General features: G+C 37.6%; 1 protein-coding gene across 2 annotated transcripts in view; it reads right to left on the bottom strand.

Annotated features, from left to right (window-relative positions):
• SPG11 (SPG11 vesicle trafficking associated, spatacsin) overlaps positions 1-25,399 on the bottom strand; it is a 115,903-nt gene that overhangs the window by 15,710 nt on the left and 74,794 nt on the right. For both annotated transcript variants that reach the window (XM_057488770.1, XM_036905381.2), the window contains 3 exons: positions 5,250-5,412; positions 3,235-3,449; positions 2,037-2,787 (listed from right to left, as the gene is read on the bottom strand). In XM_057488770.1, the coding sequence (XP_057344753.1) occupies positions 2,037-2,787; positions 3,235-3,449; positions 5,250-5,412 (1,129 nt within the window). The remainder of the gene's footprint in view (positions 1-2,036; positions 2,788-3,234; positions 3,450-5,249; positions 5,413-25,399) is intronic.

Here is a 25,399-nt window from a genome sequence, read left to right on the forward strand (position 1 = left end):
ACAAATTCTGGCAAGGATGTGGAGAAAGGGGAACCCTTCTACACTGCTGGCGGGAATTTATAGTAGTTCAACCATTGTGGAAAGCAATATGCAGGCTCCTCAAAAAACTAAAAATAGAAATACCATTTGATCCAGGAATTCCACTCCTAGGAATTCACCCTAAGAATGCAGCAGCCCAGTTTGAAATAGACATATGCACTCCTATATTTATTGCAGCACTATTTACAATAGCCAAGAAATGGAAGCAACCTAAGTGTCCATCAGTAGATGAGTGGATAAAGAAGAGGTGGTACATATACACAATGGAATATTATTCAGCCATGAGAAGAAAACAAATCTTACCATTTGCAACAACATGGATGGAGCTAGAGGGTATTATGCTCAGTGAAATAAGCCAGGCAAAGAAAGACAAGTACCAAATATTTCCCTCATTTGTGGAGTATAACAACGAGTCAAAACTGAAGGAACAAAACAGCAGCAGACTCACAGACTCCAAGAAGGGACTAGTGTTTACCAAAGGGGAGGGCTGGGGAGGGAGAGAGAGAGGATTGAAGGGCTTTATGATTGGCACACATCGTGTGTGGGGAGGGTCATGGGGAAGACAGTGTAGCACAGAGAAGACAGGTAGTAACTCTGTGGCATCTTACTATGCTGATGGCCAGTGACTGCAATGGTGTGCGTGTGGGACTTGGTAATGTGGGTGACTAGTAATCACAATGTTTTTCATGTGAAACCTTTATGAGAATATATATATCAATGACACCTTAATAAAAAAAAATGAATGTATAATGTAATTCTAAAGCAACCAATTAAAAAAAACTGTAAAACGATATATAGTCAAAATCACAATGAATTAAAATGGAAGACCAAAAAATGTTCAAATAACCCAAAAGGCAGGAAAAAAAAAGATTTTCTCGGAAACCAGAAAATATCAAAACTCACACAAGATGAAAAGGATAACCTGATTAGTTGTATAACTATGAAAGAAATTCAATTCATAGTTCAAAATCTTCCAAAATAGATATCTCCAGGTTCAGAGATGGTTTTACTGGCAAATTCTACTGAACATTTAAAGAAGAAATAGCACCAATTCTACATATTTTTCCAGACAATAAAACTTTTCAATACTTTCCAACTCATGAAACTAGTACTACCCATATAAAAAACAAGACAGAGTACAAAACAAAGTACAGATCAATATTCCTCATGAACATAAATGTAAAAATTCTGAAGAAAAAAAGCAAATTGATTCCAGTAATAAGTCAAAAAGAATAATGCACCATGACCAACTGGGGTTTATCCTGGGAATACAAAGCTGATTCAATATTTTAAAAATCAGTAAATGTAATGTACCATACTGAATCTAAAGAGGAAATAAAAGATAATCATATCAATGGATGCAGAAAAAAAACAACAAAATTCAACAGCGGTTCTTGGTATAAACTCTCAGCAAACAGGAATAGAACACCCTCAACACAACAAAGTGTATCCTCAACTAACATCATACTTAGTAATGAAAGAGTGAATGCATTCTTCTTAAAATCAGTAACAAGGCAAAGATGTTCACTCTCATCACTCTTATCCAGCCTAACACTGGAAGTCCTAGCCAGGGCAATAAAGCAGGAAAAAGAAATGGAAAAAAAAAGAATAAAATTTTACTCACAGACATGCTTGTCTCTGTAGAAAATCCCAACAAATCTATAAGAAAACTCCTAGGATAAGTGATTTTAGCAAGGTCAGAGGATACAAGGTTACCAAAAAATCAACTATATTTCTATACACTATCAATGTACAGTTGGAAACACGATTATTTGTACAGAATATATTTCAATGAACTAGCTACACGTCAGATTGCCTCTAACTTTGATACATAGCTGGTTAAAAGACAAAGGTATTTCTACATCACTGATTAGTTAATTACCTAGTTTATGATTTATCCTTAATGTAACTACTGTGCCAAAAGGGACCTTTTCTTCCTAGAGAAAGTGCCAACAGCACCATTTAGGAGTCAGGGCAGTTTGATCTCCTTAACTTACTGCTTTGGACCTTCCTTAGAGGAATGTCAGGTTCTTCTTCCTCAGGCAGCTCACCACACTGTAGGAGATCACGGATCTCTGGGTGCAGGTCATCCACACTAGCTTTCCCTGAAGCTAGGGCTCTGCAGTGCAACGCCAAGGCAACATCTTGGTTATAGAAATGAAAATACCGGCAAACTCTACTTGCTTCATACACACAGCCATCATCCAATAGGCGCCCAATCAAAAAGTTTAGCGACTCCTGCTCCTTCCAATCAAGTCTGTTCTCACAGGTCTCTTTGGATGGAAGACCATTAAGTTCTAAGTATACTGATGTGTTCAGAGCAGTCAACTTGGAGAGTGAAAACTCACTGGCTAAGCTATCAAAGGAAAGTTGACCACTAGTTGATATCTGTTGAGAAAATCTGGGCTCTATTTCCTCCTGATTTTCTCCGAGCATATGCTGGGTGATACGACAGAGCCAGATCTGCTTCTCCAGTTCCTCCAGCTTGTCTATAGACACCAGGTCGTCCTGAGCAAGCCAGTGTCCTGCCAGGGTAAGCAGCAGGTGGCGCTCTTCAGTGCTGCTCCGTCCTTCCTCAGCTGGGTACTCACATGCCACAAGGGCTTGGGCTGAGAAAAAGGAAGAAGCTGCTTTGCTTGAAACTGAATTTTTCTTAAAACTCTCATGACATTTTTTCCAGAAGACAATTCTTGCTTGTTTTAGACACCACTGGCCAATGTGTTTCAAGGTCTGCATTTCCTGTGTTATCTGGGAAATTTAACGAAGCAGATTTTAGCCTTTTCTGGAGATTAAAGTATCATAAATGCTAATACTTCTTAAGTAATACTTGTTAAAACCAAATCAAATCAGAGAACATGAGGCTTGCCTAGAGAGGATCCTGGATATTTTATCTGTAAAGTTAAGGTATGAAAACAATTCTAAATTTATCTAATTGAATGGGGTTCAAAAAGAAGCCACTCTGTATTTAACTCTAGTCAATGGAAAATAGTTGTATCATATCCTTTAAATGTAAGCTTACCTTACATTTTGGGCAAATGCAAGCTAACCTTCAATATTAGGCATCCTAAGCTCATCTATTTCTGAAAGTAACATCTGTGTCAAAAGTTAAAAAGCCTTGTCTCTTGAAAATTGTATCTGTTATCTGTTTAATACTGGTTCAAAAAGTTGATTTTACATAACTTAAAGGACTGATACCTCTTCAGTCACCAAGTTGTCCACAGGTTGCTCAGCTAAGGCTGCCACCCTCCTGGCCAAAGCAAACTGCCCATCTGTCACCAGTTTTTCCAAAATACATCTGCACTCATGCAGAAAGCCCTCAAGGCTATAGCTGGCAATAATCACATGAGTGATGGCTATGGGTGTATCCTTCAAAAATTGGCTAAGGGCACACAGCTTCTTCACATCTGGACCTGTGCCAAAAAGAAGATGATACCAACATTTAATCAGTAAAATGTTACTGTGGCATTTCAAGAGTAACTAAATATTAGGGGGAAAATATGTATGTTGAACATAATAGTGTAGTTAAAGGAAAAACAAAAACCTGTTTTTCTACTCCACTTGGCTAGTAGACAAAGCCAGCTCCTATACACTGTGAATGATTAGAGATTAGTACATGGACTTAGTCTACACATCTGGCTACATTTACAGGGCAGAGGTTGGTGGCCTACTAGGTAGTAGCAACTCGGTCAACCTTGGGAAGATTTGGCCATTCATTTGGGCTAGTCTCATCTCTTTTGGAATTTTTCTCCTACCTGAACAAATTTGTTTAATGATTTGTTCATTCATTCATTCAATGCAGGCATCATGTGGAGTATGACACAGAACTTGTAGGATAGTTGAAACTGCAGCTGGCCCATAGCTAAGGCTGTTAGATGGCCTCTCATATTCAGAATGGAGCATCACTTGCTTTTCCAGACATCTATCCACTTAACCCAGGGAGATCCAACTGAGCTTTCCTGACGACCCTGGGAAATTCTGATCCTCAGTAACATTAGCAATTCTGTGCTAACAACTTATGTGGCCAGGTTCACTCCCATTCCCAGCTGGTCTGTGTAGAACCTATATGTGCCCAGTCATAAAGGAGAGGCATGAAAAACATTCTATAGGAGGCTATTCCCAATGCCAGTGGCTGGTCTGATATAGGTAGTTCTAGGACCAGTGATACACCCTGCACAATAACCACCAGCATAGACATGCCTGGTTTCTTTGCTGACATTATATAAAATTCAGGTTTTTAAAAAAATGTATTTCTCTTCTCTAGGCACATACATGTTACACAGATACACACACATGACACAAATAATCTATTTAACTTAATTATAGGACAAAGCATTACAGTAACAGTTAACAAGTAGAAAATCCTTCTAATTTTTCAAACATAGAGTAACTGGCAAGAAAACAGGAAATTCATTTCTGAAAAAAAGGAAAATTACTATAGATCAATAAGAATACCTCTATGTTCAGAGGATCTACTGTTCAGTCTACATAGTAACTGATGAGTACCAGCTCATTTATACTACATTTTGGAAACACCTCTCTTTCCTTCCAGTCATCAGCCCCCACAGCATTGGCACTGAACCCAACACTGTCTGTGTTCTATGAAAATTTGAGCTCCCTAGTTGAGTATCTATGAGTTTAAGTGTCATAAAATAACTTTAGTAGTAAAAATGTCAGTATCTAGTGTAAAAGATTAACATTATCGTTCAACAAAAACTTGAAATTATCAAGCAAGTAGAAAAGAGAATAAGGCAATAGTGGTTTCATTTAATCACAATCTAAGAGACTGCCAATGTCTGAAGCAATCTACAAAAAAATAAGCACACTTTGCCTCTGAAACCTTCAAAATGAATTAGAGACTCTGAATCGGAGTTTGTGACCCTTAACAATGATGACATGTTAAGGTTATTTGTCAGAGAAAGAATGATAGTGACAGGGTAATGTAGAGACTAGCCAGGGAGAAATGTGTCTATTTGACAACTGTTTAGATGAGTAGATAGTTGTGTTATGTATGTTATATCCTGTTGTGCTATGTTTTGAATGTTTTAACCATGACTGAAGTTTCCTGTAACCTCTTCACACCCCATTATGGATTATAAATGTAAAATTATGTATCATATGCATTTTAATTTCTTGAATGCCCTTTTATAATATTTTCAAGATTAAGAAAACTGACTTCTTTAACACCAACTTAAATGAAAGGCTTGTCTTACCATCAAAAAAGAGATGCTCTACTCCAACAAATAGCTGTAAAAGCTTCCCCAGTTCATACTGGGTCCTACACTGCTGCAGCATAAGCTTCAAAAGAAAACACACCTGCTCCTTCAGCCATGGCGCAGGGATGACAGCATGGACCCTTGTGGCTGCCATTTCAAGCTATGAAAAAAAGAAAGAGGGAAAGTGATTTCACAGGAATAGCAAATCAAAACCTTTTAATTTGGGAACATTTAAGAAAGCCAAGACACTATCACAAGTCATGCCCTACACAGAAGAGAACATCTATTCAGGTCACTAGTCATGCGGCTCAGAGGAGTGGCAAAAATACGTGCTCCTTGGCAAGTCTGCAGTCTGCCTCTGGGTGGGAGATGTCCTGGTGTGGACAGCTGTGTGTGTGTGTGCAAGTCAAAGATGAGAAAAGAGACCTAAAGACTGAATCTAACTGTGGACTGAACTAATGCAAATAAACCCTAATTAGTGACTGCCAAACTAATAGCCCTGTTTAGTTGCTATGAAATTAACCACACGTTTCACCTAGCACCTTCTTTAGAGAGGGATCTAGGTCTGCCCTTGATTCCAGAAGATTTGAAATTCACACATGAAGACCTCTTAGACTTGCTTAATACTGTCAAGCTGGTTCTACTAGTTTACTTGTAGTTTACACTACCTTTAAAAGAGAAGGATCTCAGGAAGCCTGGATTTATGTCATTTCAATCAAATGCTAAAAATACTAATTAAGAAGATGACCCCAAATAGCAGGCTGCATTAGCTTGAATTAGAGCATTAGTTTTCAGTCTTTTTTCACTCGTTTACCTACATCTGCTGCTCTAAGAAAAGTCTACAGCAGGCAGATGATACAACTGGTTGAAGGAAAAAAATGTATGGAAATAAAGGGCTGTGGCAAAGATAGAGAACTGCACTGCCTTGAGCACTGGTTGGTGCAGGGGCAGTCAGGCAAGAGTAAGAAGCTACCCAGGAGATCTAATTATCAAATGCCAAACTATACAACACTTAGGAGGTAACAGAGAGAAAACTTAAATGACCTTAAGAATGATGATGTCAAAGGACTGGCATCCGAAATGTATAAAGGGCTCACGCACCTTATCAAACAAAAAGCAAATAATCCAATTAAAACATGGGCAGAGGATCAGAACAGACACTTCTTCAAAGAAGAAATTCAGATGGCCAACAGGCACATGAAAAGATGCTCCACATCACTGATCATCAGAGAAATGCAAATTAAAACCACAATGGGATATCACATCACACCAGTTAGGATGGCCAACACCCAAAAGACAAACAACAACAAATGCTGGCAAGGTTGTGGAGAAAGGGGAACCCTCCTACACTGCTGGTGGGAATGTAAATTAGTTCAACCATTGTGGAAAGCAGTATGGAGGCTCCTCAAAAAACTCAAAATAGAAATACCATTTGACCCAGGAATTCCACTCCTAGGAATTTACCCTAAGAATGCAGCAGCCCAGTTCCAAAAAAACATATGCACCCCTATGTTTATCACAGCACTATCTACAATAGCCAAGAAATGGAAGCAACCTAAGTGTTCATCAGTAGATGAATGGATAAAGAAGAGGCAGTACATATACACAATGGAATATTATTCAGCCATAAGAAGAAAACAAATCCTACCATTTGCAACAACATGGATGGAGCTAGAGGGTATTATGCTCAGTGAAATAAGCCAGGCGGAAAAAGACAAGTATCAAATGATTTCACTCATCTGTGGAGTATAACAAGGAAGAAAAAGCTGAAGGAACAAAACAGCAGCAGAATCACAGAACCCAAGAATGGACTAACAGTTACCAAAGGGAAAGGGACTGGGGAGGATGGGTGGGAAGGGAGGGATAAAGGGAAAAAAGGGGGAGCATTACTATTAGCAGACATAATGTAGGGGGTGAGGGGCACGGGAGGGCTGTACAACACAGAGAAGACAAGTAGTGATTCTATAGCATCTTACTACGTTGATGGACAGTGACTGTAATGAGGTATGTGGTGGGGACTTGATGATGGGGGGAGTCTGGTAACCATAATGTCCCTCATGTAATTGTAAATTAATGATACCAAAAAAAAAGAATGGTGATGTCTTTTTAGATACAACACCAGAGATAAAAGAAAGAAATAAATGATAAGCTGTACTTCATTAAAACTAAAAATTTCTGCTTTACAAAAGATGGTATCAAGAGAATTAGAAGACAAGCTGCAGGCTGGGAGAAAATATTTGCACAGGACACACTGATAAAGAGTTCTTAAAATATACAAAGAACTCTTAAAACCAAACAATAAGGAAACAAACAACGTATTTAAAAATAGGCCAAAAACCTTAATTGACACCTAACCTAAGGAGAGACACAGATGGTAAATAAACATATGAAAGGAAGCTCCACATACGTCATCAGGGAAATACAAATTAAATCACAGCATACCTATTAGAATGGACAAAATCTAGAACACTAATAACACCAAAGACTGTGAAGGATGTGGGGCTACAGGAACTCTCATTCATTGCTGGTGAGAATGTAAAATGGTACAGACATTTTTAAGACAGTTTGGTGGTTTCTTAGAAAACTAAACATACTCTTACCATATGATTTCAGCAATCATTCTCCTTTGGCATTTATACTTAAGTTGCTGAAAACTATGCCCACACAAAAACCTGCACATGGGTGTTTAGAGCAACTTTATTCAAAGCTGTCAAAAGTTGGGAGCAACCAAGCAGTAAGTGAATGGATGAACAAACTGGGACATCCATGCATGGACTGTTACTCAGCCATAAAAAGAAATTAGTTTTTGAACTGTGAAAATGCATGGAGGAAGCTTAAATGAATATTGCTAAGAGAAAGAAGCAAATCTTAAAAATCTACATTCTGTATCATTCCAATTACACCACATTTTGGAAAAGGCAAAAAGTATAGAGACAGTAAAAAGATCAGAGGTTGCCAGGAATTGGGGGTGGGAAGATTGGTATTATAAGAATGGATACATGTCATTATACATTTATCCAAATGCATACCCAAAGAATGTACAACCCTAGAGTATAGCCAAGAGTGAAGCCTAAGGTAAACTATGGACTTTGGGAGATTATGGTTTGTCAATGTAGGTTCACCACTGGTAACAAATGGAATACTCTGACAAGTGATACTGATAATGAGAGAGGCTATACATGTGGGGGTGGGGGGGACAAAGGGTATATTGAAAATATCTGTACCTCACCCCTCCCCCATTTGTGTACTAAACTGCTCTAAAAAATTGAATTCCTTTACAGAAAGAAAGGGGAAGTGGAGATGACACAGTAGAAAGCATCAGGAATCTGTCTCCTTATCTAGAAAACAATTACACCAGCAGAATTTGTCTGATACAAGTATTTTGGAACTCTTGAGTTTGTTGAAGGATTGCAATTTCCAGAGGAAGACTTGGAAGATAAATTGCTGATAATTTCAGTCAATTTTAGTCATTAGCACAGTAGCAGCTACCTGCCCCATCACTAGCAACAAGGCAGAAAGCTGACACAGTCTGCAGGAGTCAGGGTGGGAAAAAAAGGTCCCTGTCCTCCAAATATGAGAGATCTGTGCTCTTACTGCTGATTGCAACTTCTGGCCATGGAGGTGCAGACAAAGAGGCAGGCAGCCATTGTTTTTTCACCTCCCCTACTGTCACAAGCCCGTATCCCTCCAGCTGAAGTAATTTCTGTGGGATTTAAAAAGCCAGTGCCTTTTTCTTCAGTTTTCGTTTGTTCCCTTTTTGGAAGCCAGGCATTAAAGACCACCATATTAAAAAATAAATGCATATATAAGGAAAATTAGAAAGTGACTGTCTATGCCCAGGGAAAGGTTCAGAAAAGACCTGAGAAGACCTTTGGTTTACACCTTAGGCAGATCTCTGACAAAAAGACAGACAGCCCATATCACTCAAAAAAAAAAAAAAGCAAAACAATAAACAAAAACAATACCCAAAGACAGCAAACTCCAGGGAAAGGAGAGAATCTGATTTCCAGAGTTACATTACTTGACTCAAATATCCAGTGTTCAACAAAAAATCACAAAGCACACACACAGAAAAGTAAGGCCCATTCAAAGGCAGAAAAAAAATCAACAGAAACTATCCCTGAAAAAGACCTAGTGGCAGATATATTTGATAAAGATTTAAAAATAACTATTTTATTTGTTTTATTTTTTTAACTCTTAGAACTTCATTTTTAATTGGAAGTTACAAGGCCAGTTAATTTTTTAAATTAAGGTATCACTGAATACGATCTTATAAACGTTTCACATGAGCAACATTGTGGTTTCAACATTCACCCATATTATCAAGTCCCCCCCACATACCCCATTACAGTCACAGTCTATCAGTGTAGTAAGATGCTACAGAGTCATTACTTGTCTTATCCATGCTATACTGCATTCCCCATGACACACCTATATTATGTGTGCTAATTATAATGCCCCTGAATCTCCTTCTCCCTCCCTCCTCACCCCCTCTCCTCTACCTCCTTACCTTTGATAACTGCTAGCCCCTTCTTGGAGTCTGTGGGTCTGCTGCTATAAAACAACTATTTTAAAGATGCTCAAAGAACTAAGGAAAGTGTGGAGAAAGTCAAGAAAATAATGTGTGAACAAAGTGGAAATATCAATAAAGAGCAAGAAAACCTAAAAACAAAAAAGAAGTTCTGGAGCAGAAAAGTAAAATAATTGAAATGAAAAATCCACTACAGGGATTCAAAAGCATATTTAAGCAGGCAGAGGAAAAAAATCAGCAAACTTGAAGACAGAACAATGGAAATTATTACCGAGTAAGAGAAAGAAAAAGTAAGAAGAAAAGCTAACAGGGCCTAAAAGACCTGTGAGACATCATCAAGTATACCAACATATGCATCATCTGAGTCCCAGAAGAAAAGAAAGGAGTAGAGAGAATATTTGAAGAAATAATCGCTAGAAACTTCCCAAATTTGATGAAAGACATGACTATAAACATCCAAGAAGCTCAACAAACTCCAAGACGAACTCAAAGACACCCTCACAGAAACACTACAATCATACTTTCAAAAGAAAAGGAGAGACTCTTGAAAGTAACGAGAGAAGCAACTAATTACATGAAGGGATCCTCAATAAGAGTATCAACAGATTTTTCAAAAACATTTTGGAGGCAAGAAGACAATGGGTCAATATAGTCAAAGTGCTCAGAAACCTGCCCATCAAGAATCATATATCCAGTAAAACTGTCTTTCCAAAGTGAGGGAGAAATTAAGACATTCCCAGGAAAACAAAAGTCATGGAGTCTGTGACCACTAGACCTGCTCTCCAAGAAATGCTCAAGGTAGTACTGCAAGGCAAAATGAAAGGATGCTAATCAGTACTTCAAAGCCATATGGAGAAATAAAGGGCTCAGTAAAGACAAATAAATGGGCAATTATAAAAGCTAGTATTATTGTAGCAATGTTTTTTTATATTCTATATGTTTTAAGAGACTAACACATTTGAAGAAAAAAAACATTATTAATATAAAAGCTATTATTACTGTAACTTTGGTTTATGACTCCAAATCTTGTTTTCTTAAGAAACTAATGCATTGAAAGGAATTATGTTTATGTTTTGGGATACACAATGTATGTCATTTTTTGACATCAACAACCAAAAGAGGTGGGCATGGAGATGTAAAGGATTTGTTTTGCATGTTATTGAAGTTAAGCTGATAAATATGCAAATTAGTGTTATAACTTCTGTATGTTAAGTGTAATCCCCACGGTAACCATACAGAAAATAGTTATAGAACAGATACAAAACAAAACAAGAAATTTAAACATTTCACTACAAAAAAAATCAACTAAACACAAAAGACAATGAAGGAAATGTGGGCTAAAAAAGCTTTAAAGCATAGAGAAAACAAATAGCACAATAACTGCAGTCCCTCTTTGTCAGTACTAACTTCAAATGCAAAAGAATTAAACTCTCCAATCAAAAGACAGAGATTGACAGATGATTAAAAATATATGATCTAACTATATGCTATCTACAAGAACCAAGAGAGAGCAGGGGTGGCTATACTAATATAGAACAAAACAGGCATTATATATATATATATTTAAATTTTTTATTAAGGTATGATTGATATACACTCTTATGAAGGTTTCACATGAAAACACAATGTGGTTACTACATTTACCCATATTTACCCATATTATCAAGTCCCCACCCATACCCCAATGCAGTCACTGTCCATCAGTGCAGCAAGTTGGAAGGGCATTATATATTAATAAAAGGTTCAACACAGCAAAAAAAGTACCAATTATAAATATTTATATACCCAATAACAAACCATCAAAATTTATGAAGGAAAAGCTGACAGAAATAGACAATTCTACAATAATAGTTGGAGACTTTAATACCCAACTCACAATAATGGACAGTATAACCAAACAGGAGGCAATTAAGGAAATAGATGCCCTAACACAATAAACCAATTAGATCCGACAGATATACATATAAAGAACACAATCATACAATAGAAGATACATTCTTCTTGAGTGCACATGGAAGGTATTTTCCTGGATAGACCATATATTAGGCCACAAATTAAGTCTCAATACATTTTAAGAAGATAGATACACAAAATATCTTCTCTGACCACAATGGGATAAAGTTAGAAGTCAATAAAAAAATGTGAACTGGAAAATTCACAAAATTTTGGAAATTCAACACACATTTTTAAGAAGAAAGAACAATCAAATTACTAAAACCAGAAATGTAAGTGGGGATATTACTACCTATTCTACAGAAATGAAAAGTCTAAGAGAATATTATGGACAACTGTATGCTAAAAAATTGGATAACCTAGATGAAATGGACAAATTTCTAGAAACATAAAACCTACCAAGACTAAATCACAAAGAAATAGATAATCTGCGTAGTCCTGTAACTAGTAAGGAGATTGAATCAGAAATAAAAAATTTCCCAAAAAAGAAAAGCCATGGACCTAATGGCTTCAGTGGTAAATCTTCTCAAACTTCTCCAGAAAATTGAAGAGGAGGGAACACTTCCTAATTCATTCTATGAAACCAGTATAATCTTGATACCAAAGACAGATAAAAACATTACAAGAAAACTACAGACCAATATCCCTTATGAACAATGATGCAAAAACCCTCAACCAAATACTAGTAAACTGAATTTAGCAGCATATTAAGAGGATTATACACTATTACCAAATGGAATTTATTCCTGAGTTGCAAGGATGGTTCAACAAACAAAAATTAATTAAGTGTACACATCACATCAGAGAATGAAGGAAGAAAATGTCACTGGATGCAGAAAAAGTATTTAACACAATTGAACACCATTTCATGATTAAAAAAACAAACTAGGAATTGAAGGAAACTACCTTCACATTATAGAAACCATATGTGAAAAACCCACAGTGAATAAACTCAATGGTGAAAGACTGAAAGCATTCCTCTCAGACCAATAAGGCTTTTCACCACTTCTCTTTGACATGTTCTAATCAGAGCATTTAAACAAGAAAAATAAATTAAAAGCATCCAAATTGGAAAGGAAGAAATAAAATTATGTTTGCAGATGGTATGATCTTACATGTAGAAAACCTAAAGATTCCACACAAAAAAAGCAGAATAAATTAATTTAGCCAAATAGAATGCAAAGTCAACATAGAAAAATCAGTTTTCATCCATAAATAATGAACGATCTGAAAGAAAATTACAAAAGCAATTCCATTTCCAATACCATCAAACAAAATAAAATGCTTATGAATTAACCAACGAGGTGAAAGACTTTTACAATGAAAACTACAAAACTGCTGAAAGAAATTAAAGAAGATCTAAATAAATGGAAACACATCCCATGCTCATGGATTGGAAGACTTAATATCGTTACCATATCAACAATATACAAAGCAATCTTTAGATTCAGCGTAATCCTTATCAAAATCCCAATGATGTTTTTTTTACAGAAACAGAAAAACCCACACTAAAATCATACAGAATCTTAAGCAACCCTGAATATCCAAAACAATCTTGAAAAAGACTGTAACTGGAATACTCACACTTCCTAATTTCAAAACCAACTACAATACTTCAGTAATCAAAACAGTGTGGTACTGGCATAAAGACAGACACACAGACCAATGGAATAGAAAGTCCAGAAATAAATGCTCACATATATATATATATATATATATATATATAGTCAATGATTTTTGAAATTATTTTTGAAAAGGGTACCAAGACCATTCATAAGGAAGGACAGTCTTTTCAAGAAGTGGTGCTGGGAAAACTGGATATCCACACACAAAAGAATGAAGTTGAACCCTTACGTAACAACATATGTAAGAGTTAACTCAAAATGGACCAAAGACCTAAATACAAGACCTGAAACAATAAAACTCTTAGAAGAAAACAGGACAAAAGCTTGACCACACTGGGTGTGACAATGATTTCTTAGCTATGACACCAGAAAGGCATAGTTAAAAGAAAAAATAGGCAACTTGAACTTCAAAAATATTTAAGATTTTTGTGCAAAATAGTGTCAAAAGACACTACCAACAATGTAAAAAGGCAACCCACAGATTATTTGCAAATCGTGTGTGATATGGGATTAATATCCAGAATACATAGAGAAGTCCTGAAACCCAACAAAAACAAAAACCCAATTCAAAAATGGGCAAAGGACATGAACAGACATTTCTCTAAAGAACATATACAAATGGCTAATAAGCACTTAAGATACTCAACATCATTAACCATTAGGGAAATGCAGATCAAAACTACAGTGAGACACCACCTCAAATCCACATCAGGATGACACTATCAAAAAAAATGCAGTTTGGTATAGGTCAGAATGGTTCTCCTGTTTCATTATCTTTAAAGTTGGTATATACAAAAAAAAAAAAATCATGTAGTATGTATTTTTTTAATGTCTGGATTCTTTCATTTAACACATTTCTGGGATTAACCCATTTCTTTATGTACCCATAGTTTATTCTTTTTTATCACTGGGTAGGATCCTTTCATACAATGGGAATATGTAGCACAAATTGTTTATCCATCTTCTTCTTATGAATATTTGGTTTGTTTCCAGTTTGGGGCTTATTAATAAAGATACCAATAATATTCACATACAAAAAAAAGGCTATACACATAAATATGAAGAGTGGGTTAAATTCAGCATAGTGGGACTCAGCAAGGATGGATGATTTTTTATTGATTTTTGCTTAGTGATATTTTATAATTTCATATAATTAAAATAAAATGAAGTCACTTCAGAAAAAAAAAGTGTTGGCAAGGATATGGAGAAACTGGAACCCTTAGGTAGTGTTGGTGGGAATGTAAAATGGTACAACTGCTATGGAAAACAGTATGGTACTTCCTCAAAATATTAAAAATAGAATTACCAATTCATCCAGCAATTCCACTTCTGGGTAGATACCTAAAAGAATTGAAAGCAGGGTCTTGAAGAGATATTTGTACAGGCATACTTCAGAGATATTGCAGGTTCAGTTCCAGACCACCACCATAAAGTGAGTATCACAGTAAAGCAAGGCGTATTAACTTTTTGGCTTCCAAATGCATATAAAGTTATGTTTATACTATACTATAGTCTATTAAACATGCAACAGCATTATGTCTAAAAAAATAATGTACATACCTTAACTAAAAACTACTTTGTTGCTAAAAAATGCCAGCCATCACTTGAGCTTTTAGCAAGTTGTTAATTTTTTCACATTGATGGCCATTGACTCATCAGGGTTGAGGTTGCACAAAGTTGTGGTGCCTGTGACAATTTCTTGAAAGAAGACAACAGTGAAGTTTGCTGCATGGCCTGACTTCCTTTCACAAATGATTTCTCTGTAGCACGTGATGCTCTTTGATAGTATTTTACCAACAGTAGAACTTTGAAAACTTGAGACAATGCCCTAAAACCCTGCTGTTGCTTTTTTTTTTGGTATCATTAATCTACAATTACATGAAGGACACCATGTTTACCAGGCTCCCCCCTTCACCAAGTCCCCCCCACATACCCCTTCACAGTCACTGTCCATCAACGTAGCAAGATGCTGTAAAATCACTACTTGTCTTCTCTGTGTTGCACAACCCTCCCCGTGCCCCCCCAATACTATACATGCTAATCGTAACGCCCCCCTTTCTTTTTTCCCGCCTTTATCCCTCCCTTCCCACCCATTCTCCCCAGTCCCTTTCCCTTTGGTAGCTGTTAGTCCATTCTTGGGTTCTGTGATTCTGCTGCTGTTTTGTTCCCTCAGTTTTCCTTTGTTCTTATACTCCACATATGAGTGAAATCATTTGGTACTTGTCTTTCTCTGCTTGGCTTATTTCACTGAGCATAATACCCTCTAGCTCCATCCATGTTGTTGCAAATAGTAGGATCTCTTTTTTTCTTATAGCTGAGTAATATACCATTATGTATATGCACCACATCTTCTTTATCCATTCATCTACTGATGGACACTTAGGTTGCTTCCAATTCTTGGCTATTGTAAATAGTGCTGCGATAAACATAGGGGTGCATCTGTCTTTTTCAAATTTGAGTGCTGCGTTCTTAGGGTAAATTCCTAGGAGTGGAATTCCTGGGTCAAATGGTAAGTCTATTTTGAGCATTTGAGGTACCTTCATACTGCTTTCCACAATGGTTGAACTAATTTACATTCCCACCAGCAGTGTAGGAGGGTTCCCCTTTTTCCACAACCTTGTGAACATTTGTTGTTGTTTGTCTTCTGAATGGTAGCCATCCTTACTGGTGTGAGGTGATATCTCACTGTGGTTTTAATTTGCATTTCTCTGATGACAAGCGATGTGGAGCATCTTTTCATGTGTCTGTTGGCCATCTGAATTTCTTCTTTAAAGAACTGTCTATTCAGCTCCTCTGCCCATTTTTTAATTGGATTATTTGTTTTTTGTTTGTTGAGGTGTGTTAGTTCTTTATATATTTTGGATGTCAACCCTTTATCAGATCTGTCATTTATGAATATATTCTCCCATATTGTAGGATACCTTTTTGTTCTATTCATGGTGTCCATTGCTGTACAGAAGCTTTTCAGCTTCAAACAGTCCCACTTGTTCATTTTTGCTTTTGTTTCCCTTGCCCGGGGAGATATGCTCAAGAAGAGGTCACTCATGTTTATGTCTAAGAGATTTTTGCCTATGTTTTTTTCTAAGAGTTTTATGGTTTCATGACTTACGTTCAAGTCTTTGATCCATTTCAAATTTACTTTTGTGTATGGGGTTAGACAGTGATCTACTTTTATTCTCTTACATGTAGCTGTCCAGTTTTCCCAGCACCATCTGTTGAAGAGACTGTCATTTCCCCATTGTATGTCCATGGCCCCTTTATTGAATATTTTTTGGGTTAATGTTTAGAGTCTCTATATATTTATTGAATATATGTTTGGGTTAATGCTTGGAGTCTCTATTCGGTTCCATTGTTCTGTGGCTCTGTTCTTGTGCCAGTACCAAATTGTCTTGATTACTGTGGCTTTGTAGTAGAGCTTGAAGTTGGGGAGTGAGATCCTCATGACTTTATTCTTCCTTCTCAGGATTGCTTCAGCTATTCGGGGTCTTTGGTGTTTCCACATGAATTTTTGAACTATTTGTTCCAGTTCATTGAAGAATGCTGTTGGTAATTTCATAGGGATTGCATCGAATCTGTATATTGTTTTGGGCAGGATGGCCATTTTGACAATACTAATTCTTCCTAGCCAGGAGCATGGGGTGAGTTTCCATTTGTTAGTGACCTCTTTAATTTCTCTTAAGAGTGTCTTACAGTTTTCAGGGTATAGGTCTTTCACTTCCTTGGTTACGTTTATTCCTAGGTACTTTATTCTCTGATGCTATTGTGAATGGAATTCTTTTCCTGATTTCTCTATTAGTTTATTGTTAGTGTATAGGAAAGCCACAGATTTCTGTGTGTTAATTTTGTATCCTGCAACTTTGCTGAATTCTGATATTAGTTCTATTAGTTTTGGAGTGGAGTCTTTAGGGTTTTTTATGTACAGTATCATGTCATCTGCAAATAGTGACAGTTTAACTTCTTCTTTACCAATCTGGATTCCTTGTATTTCTTTGTTTTGTCTAATTGCCGTTGCTATGACCTCCAGTACTATGTTGAATAACAGTGGGAGAGTGGTCATCCCTGTCTTGCTCCCAATTGCGGAGGAAAAGCACTGTTCAGTATGATGTTGGCTGTGGGTTTATCATATATGGCCTTTATTATGTTGAGATACGTGCCCTCTATACCCATTTTGTTGAGAGTTTTTATCATGAAAGGATGTTGAATTTTGTCAAATGCTTTTTCAGCATCTATAGAGATGATCATGTGGTTTTTGTCTTTCTTTCTGTTGATGTGGTGGATGACGTTGATGGATTTTCGAATATTCTACCATCCTTGCATCCCTGGGATCAATTCCACTTGGTCATGGTGTATGATCCTTTTGATGTATCTTTGAATTCGGTTTGCTAATATTTTGTTGAGTATTTTTGCATCTACATTCACCAGGAATATTGGTCTGCATTTTTCTTTTTTGGTGGGGTCTTTGCCTGGTTTTGGTATTAGGGTGATGTTGGCTTCATAGAATGAGTTTGGGAGTATTCCCTCCTATTCCATTTTTTGGAAAACTTTAAGGAGAATGGGTATTATCTCTTCTCTGTATGTCTGATAAAATTCCGAGGTAAATCCATCTGGCCCAGGGGTTTTGTTCTTGGGTAGTTTTTTGATTAGCGCTACAATTTCATTGCTGGTAATTGCTCTGTTTAGATTTTCTGCTTCTTTCTGGGTCAGTCTTGGAACTTTGTATTTTTCTAGGAAGTTGTCCATTTCTCCTAGGTTTTCCAGCTTGTTAGCATATAGGTTTTCATAGTATTCTCTAATAATTCTTTGTATTTCTGTGGGGTTCGTTGTGATTTTTCCTTTCTCGTTTCTGAATCTGTTGATGTGTGTTGATTCTCTTTTTCTCTTAATAAGTCTGGCTAGAGGCTTATCTATTTTGTTTATTTTCATGAAGAACCAGCTCTTGGTTTCATTGATTTTTTCTCTTGTTTTATTCTTCTCAATTTTATTTATTTCTTCTGTGATTTTTATTATGTCCCTCCTTCTGCTGTCCTTAGGCCTCATTTGTTCTCTTTTTTCCAATTTCGATAATTGTGACATTAGACCATTCATTTGGGATTGTTCATCCTTCTTTAAATATGCCTGGATTGCTATATACTTTCCTCTTAAGACTGCTTTTGCTGTGTCCCACAGAAGTTGGGGCTTTGTGTTGTTGTTATCATTATATTGCTGGATCTCCATTTTAATTTGGTCATTTATCCATTGATTATTTAGGAGCATGTTGTTAAGCCTCCATGTGTTTGTGAGCCTTTTTGCTCTCTTTGTACAATTTATTTCTAGTTTTATACTTCCGTGGTCTGAAAAGTTGGTTGGTATGATTTCAATCTTTTTAAATTTACTGAGGCTCTTTTTGTGGCCTAGTATGTGGTCTATTCTGGAGAATGTTCCATATGCACTTGAGAACAATGTGTATCCTGTTGCTTTTGGGTGTAGAGTTCTATAGATGTCTATTAGGTCCATCTGTTCTAGTGTGTTGTTCAGTGCCTCTGTGTCCTTACTTATTTTCTATCTGGTGGATCTGTCCTTTGGAGTGAGTGGTGTGTTGAAGTCTCCTAAAATGAATGCATTGCATTCTATTTCCTCCTTTAATTCTGTTAATATTTGTTTCACATACGTTGGTGCTCCTGTATTGGGTAATATATATTTATAATGGTTATATCCTCTTGTTGGACTGACCCCTTTATCATTATGTAATGTCCTTCTTTATCTCTTGTTACTTTCTTTGTTTTGAAGTCTATTTTGTCTGATACTAGTATTGCCACACCTGCTTTTTTCTCCCTGTTGTTTGCATGAAATACCTTTTTCCATCCCTTGACTTTAAGTCTGTGCATGTCTTTGGGTTTGAGGTGAGTCTCTTGTAAGCAGCATATGGATGGGTCTTGCTTTTTTTATCCATTCTATTACTCTGTGTCTTTTGATTGGTGCATTCAGTCCATTTACATTTAGGGTGATTATTGAAAGATACATACGTATTGCCATTGCAGGCTTTAAGTTTGTGGTTACCAAAGGTTCAAGGTTAGCTTCTTTACTATCTTACTATCTAACTTAAACTCACTTATTGAGCTATTATAAACAGTGTTTGATGATTCTTTATCTCTCTCCCCTCTTATTCCTCCTCCTCTATTCTTCATATGTTGGGTGTTTTGTTCTGTGCTCTTTTTAGGAGTGCTCCCATCTAGAGCAGTCCCTCTTAAGATGCCGTGTAGAGGTGGTTTGTGGGAGGCAAATTCCCTCAACTTTTGCTTGTCTGGGAATTGTTTAATCCCTCCTTCATATTTAAATGATAATTGTGCTGGATACAGAATGCTTTGTTCGAGGCCCTTCTGTTTCATTGCATTAAGTTTATCATGCCATTCTCTTCTGGCCTTTAGGGTTTCTGTTGAGAATTCTGATGATAGCCTGATGGGTTTTCCTTTGTAGGTGACCTTTTGCCTCTCTCTAGCTGCCTTTAAACTCTGTCCTTGTCCTTGATCTTTGCCATTTTAATTATTATGTTTCTTGGTGTTGCCCTCCTTGGGTCCCTTGTAATGGGTGTTCTGCATGCCTCTGTGGTCTGAGAGGCCATTTCCTCCCCTAGTTTGGGGATGTTTTCAGTAATTATTTCTTCAAAGATACTTTCTATCCCTTTTTCTCTCTCTTCCTCTTCTGGTACTCCTATGATGCGAATATTGTTCCGTTTCGATCAGTCACACAGTTCTCTTAATATTCTTTCATTCCTGGAGACCCTTTTACCTCTCTCTGCATCAGCTTCTCTGCGTTCCTGTTCTGTTTTCGAGTCCATTAATGGTCTCTTGCATCTCGTCCATTCTGCTTTGAAGTCCTTCCAGAGATTGTTTTATTTCTATATTCTCCCTCCTCAGTTCTTGCATATTTCTCTGCAAGTCCATCAGCATGGTTATGACTTTTGTTTTGAATTCTTTTCCAGGAAGATTGGTTAAATCTACCTCCCCAGATTCCTTCTCAGGGGAAGATGTAGAAGATGTTGAAGATGTCTGGGTTAGTCTTGTCTGGATCAAATTATTTTGCCTTTTCATGTTCATGTTGATAGATGCAGTGGTATGCTATTGACTCGTCTTTCAGCTGAGAGAGCCAAGACTCTTTCCACTTGCTCCTGGCCTTTCTTTACTGGGACAATGGTGACCCCTAGCGGCTTGTGTTGGGCAATTGTGTGTAGACTGGATCTCTGTATCTCGCCCGGCCGCTATGGAGGAAGCTCCCTTGCTGTGGGCGTGGCCAGCCTCAGGCTGCTGCTCTGCTACGGCAGGGCCCCAGAGGGGTAATGGACGGGGGGCTGTTTGGCTGTTTACCACTGTAAGGGGTCTCAGAGCTGTTGCCCAGGGGGTTAGTGCGCCCGTAGTTCCCTGGGATTCCCAGCTGCTGGGCTAAGTGTCCCGGGATGCTTCCGTCCAGCTGTGGGGTCCCTGTCACTTTAAGACTTTCAAAAAGCACTAGCTTTTCTTTGTCCCAGGGGCACCAGCAGCAGGGACCCGCTCACAGGTCTTACTGTCCTGTTTCCCTAGTTTCCAGCACCCCACGCACGCACTGTGTCTGCACTCTGGTGCAGATGGATAGGGCTGGGTGAGTAGCAGTCCTGGGCTCCCTCTCCCACCCAGAGTCGACTCCTCTCCTCCTGCAGGGAGCTGGGGTGAGGGGCACTCGGGTCCCGCTGGCCGGGGCTTGTATCTTACCCCCTTCGCCAGGCGCTGGGTTTTCGCATGTGTGGATGTAGTCTGGCTGTTGTCCTGTGTCTTCTGGTCTCTCTTTTAGGTGTAGTTGTATTTTCAAAAATATATATGTTTTGGGGAGGAGATTCCCACTGTCCTACTCACGCCACCATCTTGGCTCCACCCCCTGCTGCTGCTTTTTTTTACTAGGTTTATGTAATATTCTAAACCCTTTGTAGTCACTTCAACAATCTTAACAGCATATTCATTAGGAATATATTCCAACTCAATAAACTACTTTCTTTGTTCACCCATAAAAGCAGCTCCTTATCTGTTCAAGATTTATCATGAGATTGCAGCAATTCAGTCACATCTTCAAATTCCACTTGATTCTAGTTCTTTAGCTATTTCCACCACATCTGCAGTGACTTCCTCCACTGAAGTCTTGAACCCCTCAAAGTCATCCATGAGGGTTGGAATCAACTTCTTACAAAGCTCTTCTGTTTGTGTTGATATTTTAACCTCCTCCCATGAATCATAAATATTCTTAACGGCATCTAAAATGGTGAATTCTTTCCAGAATGCTTTCAATTTATTTTGCACAGATCCATCAAATAATTCACTATGTATGGCAGCCTGTGCCTTACAAAATGTATTTCTGACATAACAAGACTTGAAAATTCAAATGATTTCTTGAACTATGGGCTGCAAAATGGATGTTGTGTCATCAGGCATGAAAACAACACTAATTTCACTGTAAGTCTCCATCAGAGGTCTTGGGTGACTAGGTGCAATGTCAATGAGTAACATTTTCTTTTTTTTGGAATCATTAATCTACAATTACATGAAGAACATTATGTTTACTAGACTCCCCCCTTCACCAAGTCGTGCCCATAAATCCCACTTCAGTCACTGTCCATCAGCATAGTAAGATGCTGTAGACTCACTACTTGTCTTCTCTGTGTTGCACAACCCTCCCTGTGTGCCCCCCCAACATTATACATGCTAATCGTAATGCCCCCTTTCTTTTTCCCCACCTTTATCCCTCCCTTCCCACCCATTCTCCCCAGTCCCTTTTCCTTTGGTAACTGTTAGTCCATTCTTGGGTTCTGTGATTCTGCTGTTTTGTTCCCTCAGTTTTCCTTTGTTCTTATACTCCACATATGAGTGAAATCATTTGATACTTGTCTTTCTCCGCTTGGCTTATTTCACTGAGCATAATACCCGCTAGCTCCATCCATGTTGTTGCAAATGGTAGGATTTGTTTTCTTCTTATGGCTGAATAATATTCCATTGTGTATATGTGCCACATCTTCTTTATCCATTCATCTACTGATGGACACTTAGGTTGCTTCCATTTCTTGGCTATTGTAGATAGTGCTGCGATAAACATAGGGGTGCATATGTCTTTTTCAAACTGGGCTGCTGTATTCTTAGGGTAAATTCCTAGAAGTGGAATTCCTGGGTCAAATGGTACTTCTATTTTGAGCTTTCTGAGGAACCTCCATATTGCTTTCCACAATGGTTGAACTGATTTACATTCCCACCAGCAGTGTAGGAGGGTTCCCCTTTCTCCACAGCCTCACCAACATTTGTTGTTGTTTGTCTTTTGGATGCTGGCCATCCTTACTAGTGTGAGGTGATATCTCACTGTGGTTTTAATTTGCATTTCTCTGATGACTAGCGACGTGGAGCATCTTTTCATGTGCCTGTTGGCCATCTGAATTTCTTCTTTGCAGAACTCTCTGTTCAGCTCTTCTATTTTTTAATTGGATTATTTGCTTTTTGTTTGTTGAGGTGCGTGAGCTCTTTATATATTTTGGATGTCAAGCCTTTATCGGATCTGTCATTTATGAATATATTCTCCCATACTGTAGGATGCCTTTTTGTTCTATGGATGGTGTCCTTTGCTGTACAGAAGCTTTTCAGCTTCAAACAGTCCCACTTGTTCATTTTTGCTTTTGTTTCCCTTGCCTGTGGAGATATGTTCATGAAGAAGTCGCTCATGTTTAAGTTCAATAAATTTTTGCCTATGTTTTTTTCTAAGAGTTTTATGGTTTCATGACTTACATTCAGGTCTTTGATCCATTTCGAATCTACTTTTGTGTATGGGGTTAGACAATGATCTACTTTCATTCTCTTACATGTAGCTGTCCAGTTTTGCCAACACCAACTGTTGAAGAGGCTGTCATTTACCCATTGTATGTCCATGGCTCCTTTATCATATATTAATTGACCATATCTGTTTGCATTAATGTCTGGGGTCTCTATTCTGTTCCACTGGTCTGTGGGTCTGTTCTTGTGCCAGTACCAAATTGTCTTGATTACTGTGGCTTGGTAGTAGAGCTTGAAGTTGGGGAGCGAGATCCCCCCACCAAGTTTATTCTTCCTTCTCAGGATTGCTTTGGCTATTCGGGGTCTTTGGTGTTTCCATATGAATTTTTGAAGTATTTGTTCCAGTCCATTGAAGAATGCTGTTGGTAATTTCATAGGGACTGCATTGAATCTGTAGATTGCTTTCGGCAGGATGGCCATTTTGACAATATTAATTCTTCCTAGCCAAGAGCATGGGATGAGTTTCCATTTGTTAGTGTCCGCTTTAATTTCTCTTAAGAGTGTCTTATAATTTTCAGGGTATAGGTCTTTCACTTCCTTGGTTAGGTTTATTCCTAGGTATTTTATTCTTTTTGATGGAATTGTGAATGGAACTGTTTTCCTGATTTCTCTTTCTATTAGTTCATTGTCAGTGTACAGGAAAGACACAGATTTCCGTGTATTAATTTTGTATCCTGCAACTTTGCTGAATTCATATTATTAGTTCCAGTAGTTTTGGAGTGTAGTCTTTAGGATTTTTTTATGTCTAATATCATGTCATCTGCAAATAGTGACGGTTGGACTTCTTCTTTACCAATCTGGATTCCTTGTATTTCTTTGTTTTGTCTAATTGACATGGCTAGGACCTCCAGTACTATGTTAAATAAGAGTGGGGAGAATGGGCATCCCTGTCTTGTTCCTGATCTTAAAGGAAAAGCTTTCAGTTTCTCATTGTTCAGTATGATGTTGGCTATGGGATTATCATATATGGCCTTTATTATGTTGAGGTACTTGCCCTCTATACCCATTTTGTTGAGAGGTTTTATCATGAATGGATGTTGAATTTTGTCGAATGCTTTTTCAGCATCTATGGAGATGATCATGTGGTTTTTGTCCTTCTTTTTGTTTATGTGGTGGATGATGTATATGGATTTTCGAATGTTGTACCATCCTTGCATCCCTGAGATGAATCCCACTTGGTCATGGTGTATGATCCTTTTTATGTGTTTTTGAATTCAGTTTGCTAGTATTTTGTTCAGCATTTTTGCATCTACATTCATCAGGGATATTGGTCTGTAATTTTCTTTTTTGGTGGGGTCTTTGTCTGATTTTGGTATTGGGGTCATGCTGGCTTCATAGAAGGAGTTTGAGAGTATTCTCTCCTATTCTATGTTTTGGGAAACTTCAAGGAGAATAGGTATTATGTCTTCTCTGTATGTCTGATAAAATTCTGAGGTAAATCCATCTGGCCAGCGATTTTGCTCTTGGGTAGTTTTTTGATTACCGCTTCAATTTTGTTGCTGGTAATTGGTCTGTTTAGATTTTCAGTTTCTTCCTTGGTCAGTCTTGGAAGGCTGTATTTTTCTAGGGAGTTGTCCATTTCTTCTAGGTTTTCCAGCTTGTTAGCATATAGGTTTGCATAGTATTCTCTAATAATTCTTTGTGTTTCTGTGGGATCGGTCATGATATTTCCTTTCTCGTTTCTGATTCTGTTGATGTCTGTTGATTCTCTTTTTCTCTTAATAAGTCTGGCTAGAGGTTTATCTATTTTGTTTTCTTCTCAAAGAACCAGCATTTGGTTTCATTGATTTTTTCTCTTGTTTTATTCTTCTCAATTTTATTTATTTGTTCTCTGATCTTTATTATGTCCCTCCTTCTGCTGAGTTTAGGCCTCAGTTGTTCTTCTTTTTCCAATTTGGTTAATTGTGAATTTAGACTATTCATGTGGGATTGTTCCTCCTTCTTTAAATATGCCTGGATTGCTATATACTTTCCTCTTAAGATTGCTTTTACTGCGTCCCACAGAATTTGGGGCTTTGTGTTGTTGGTGTCATTTGTCTCCATATATTGCTTGATCTCTATTTTAATTTGGTTGTTGATCCATTGATTACTTAGGAGCATGTTGTTAAGCCTCCATGTGTTTGTGAGCCTTTTTGCTCTCTTTGTACAACTTATTTCTAGTTTTATACCTTTGTGGTCTGAAAAGTTGGTTGGCAGAATTTCGATCTTTTGGAATGTGCTGAGGCT

The sequence above is a fragment of the Manis pentadactyla genome, chromosome 11, assembly GCF_030020395.1.
Source record: "Manis pentadactyla isolate mManPen7 chromosome 11, mManPen7.hap1, whole genome shotgun sequence".
Classification (NCBI taxonomy): domain Eukaryota; kingdom Metazoa; phylum Chordata; class Mammalia; order Pholidota; family Manidae; genus Manis; species Manis pentadactyla.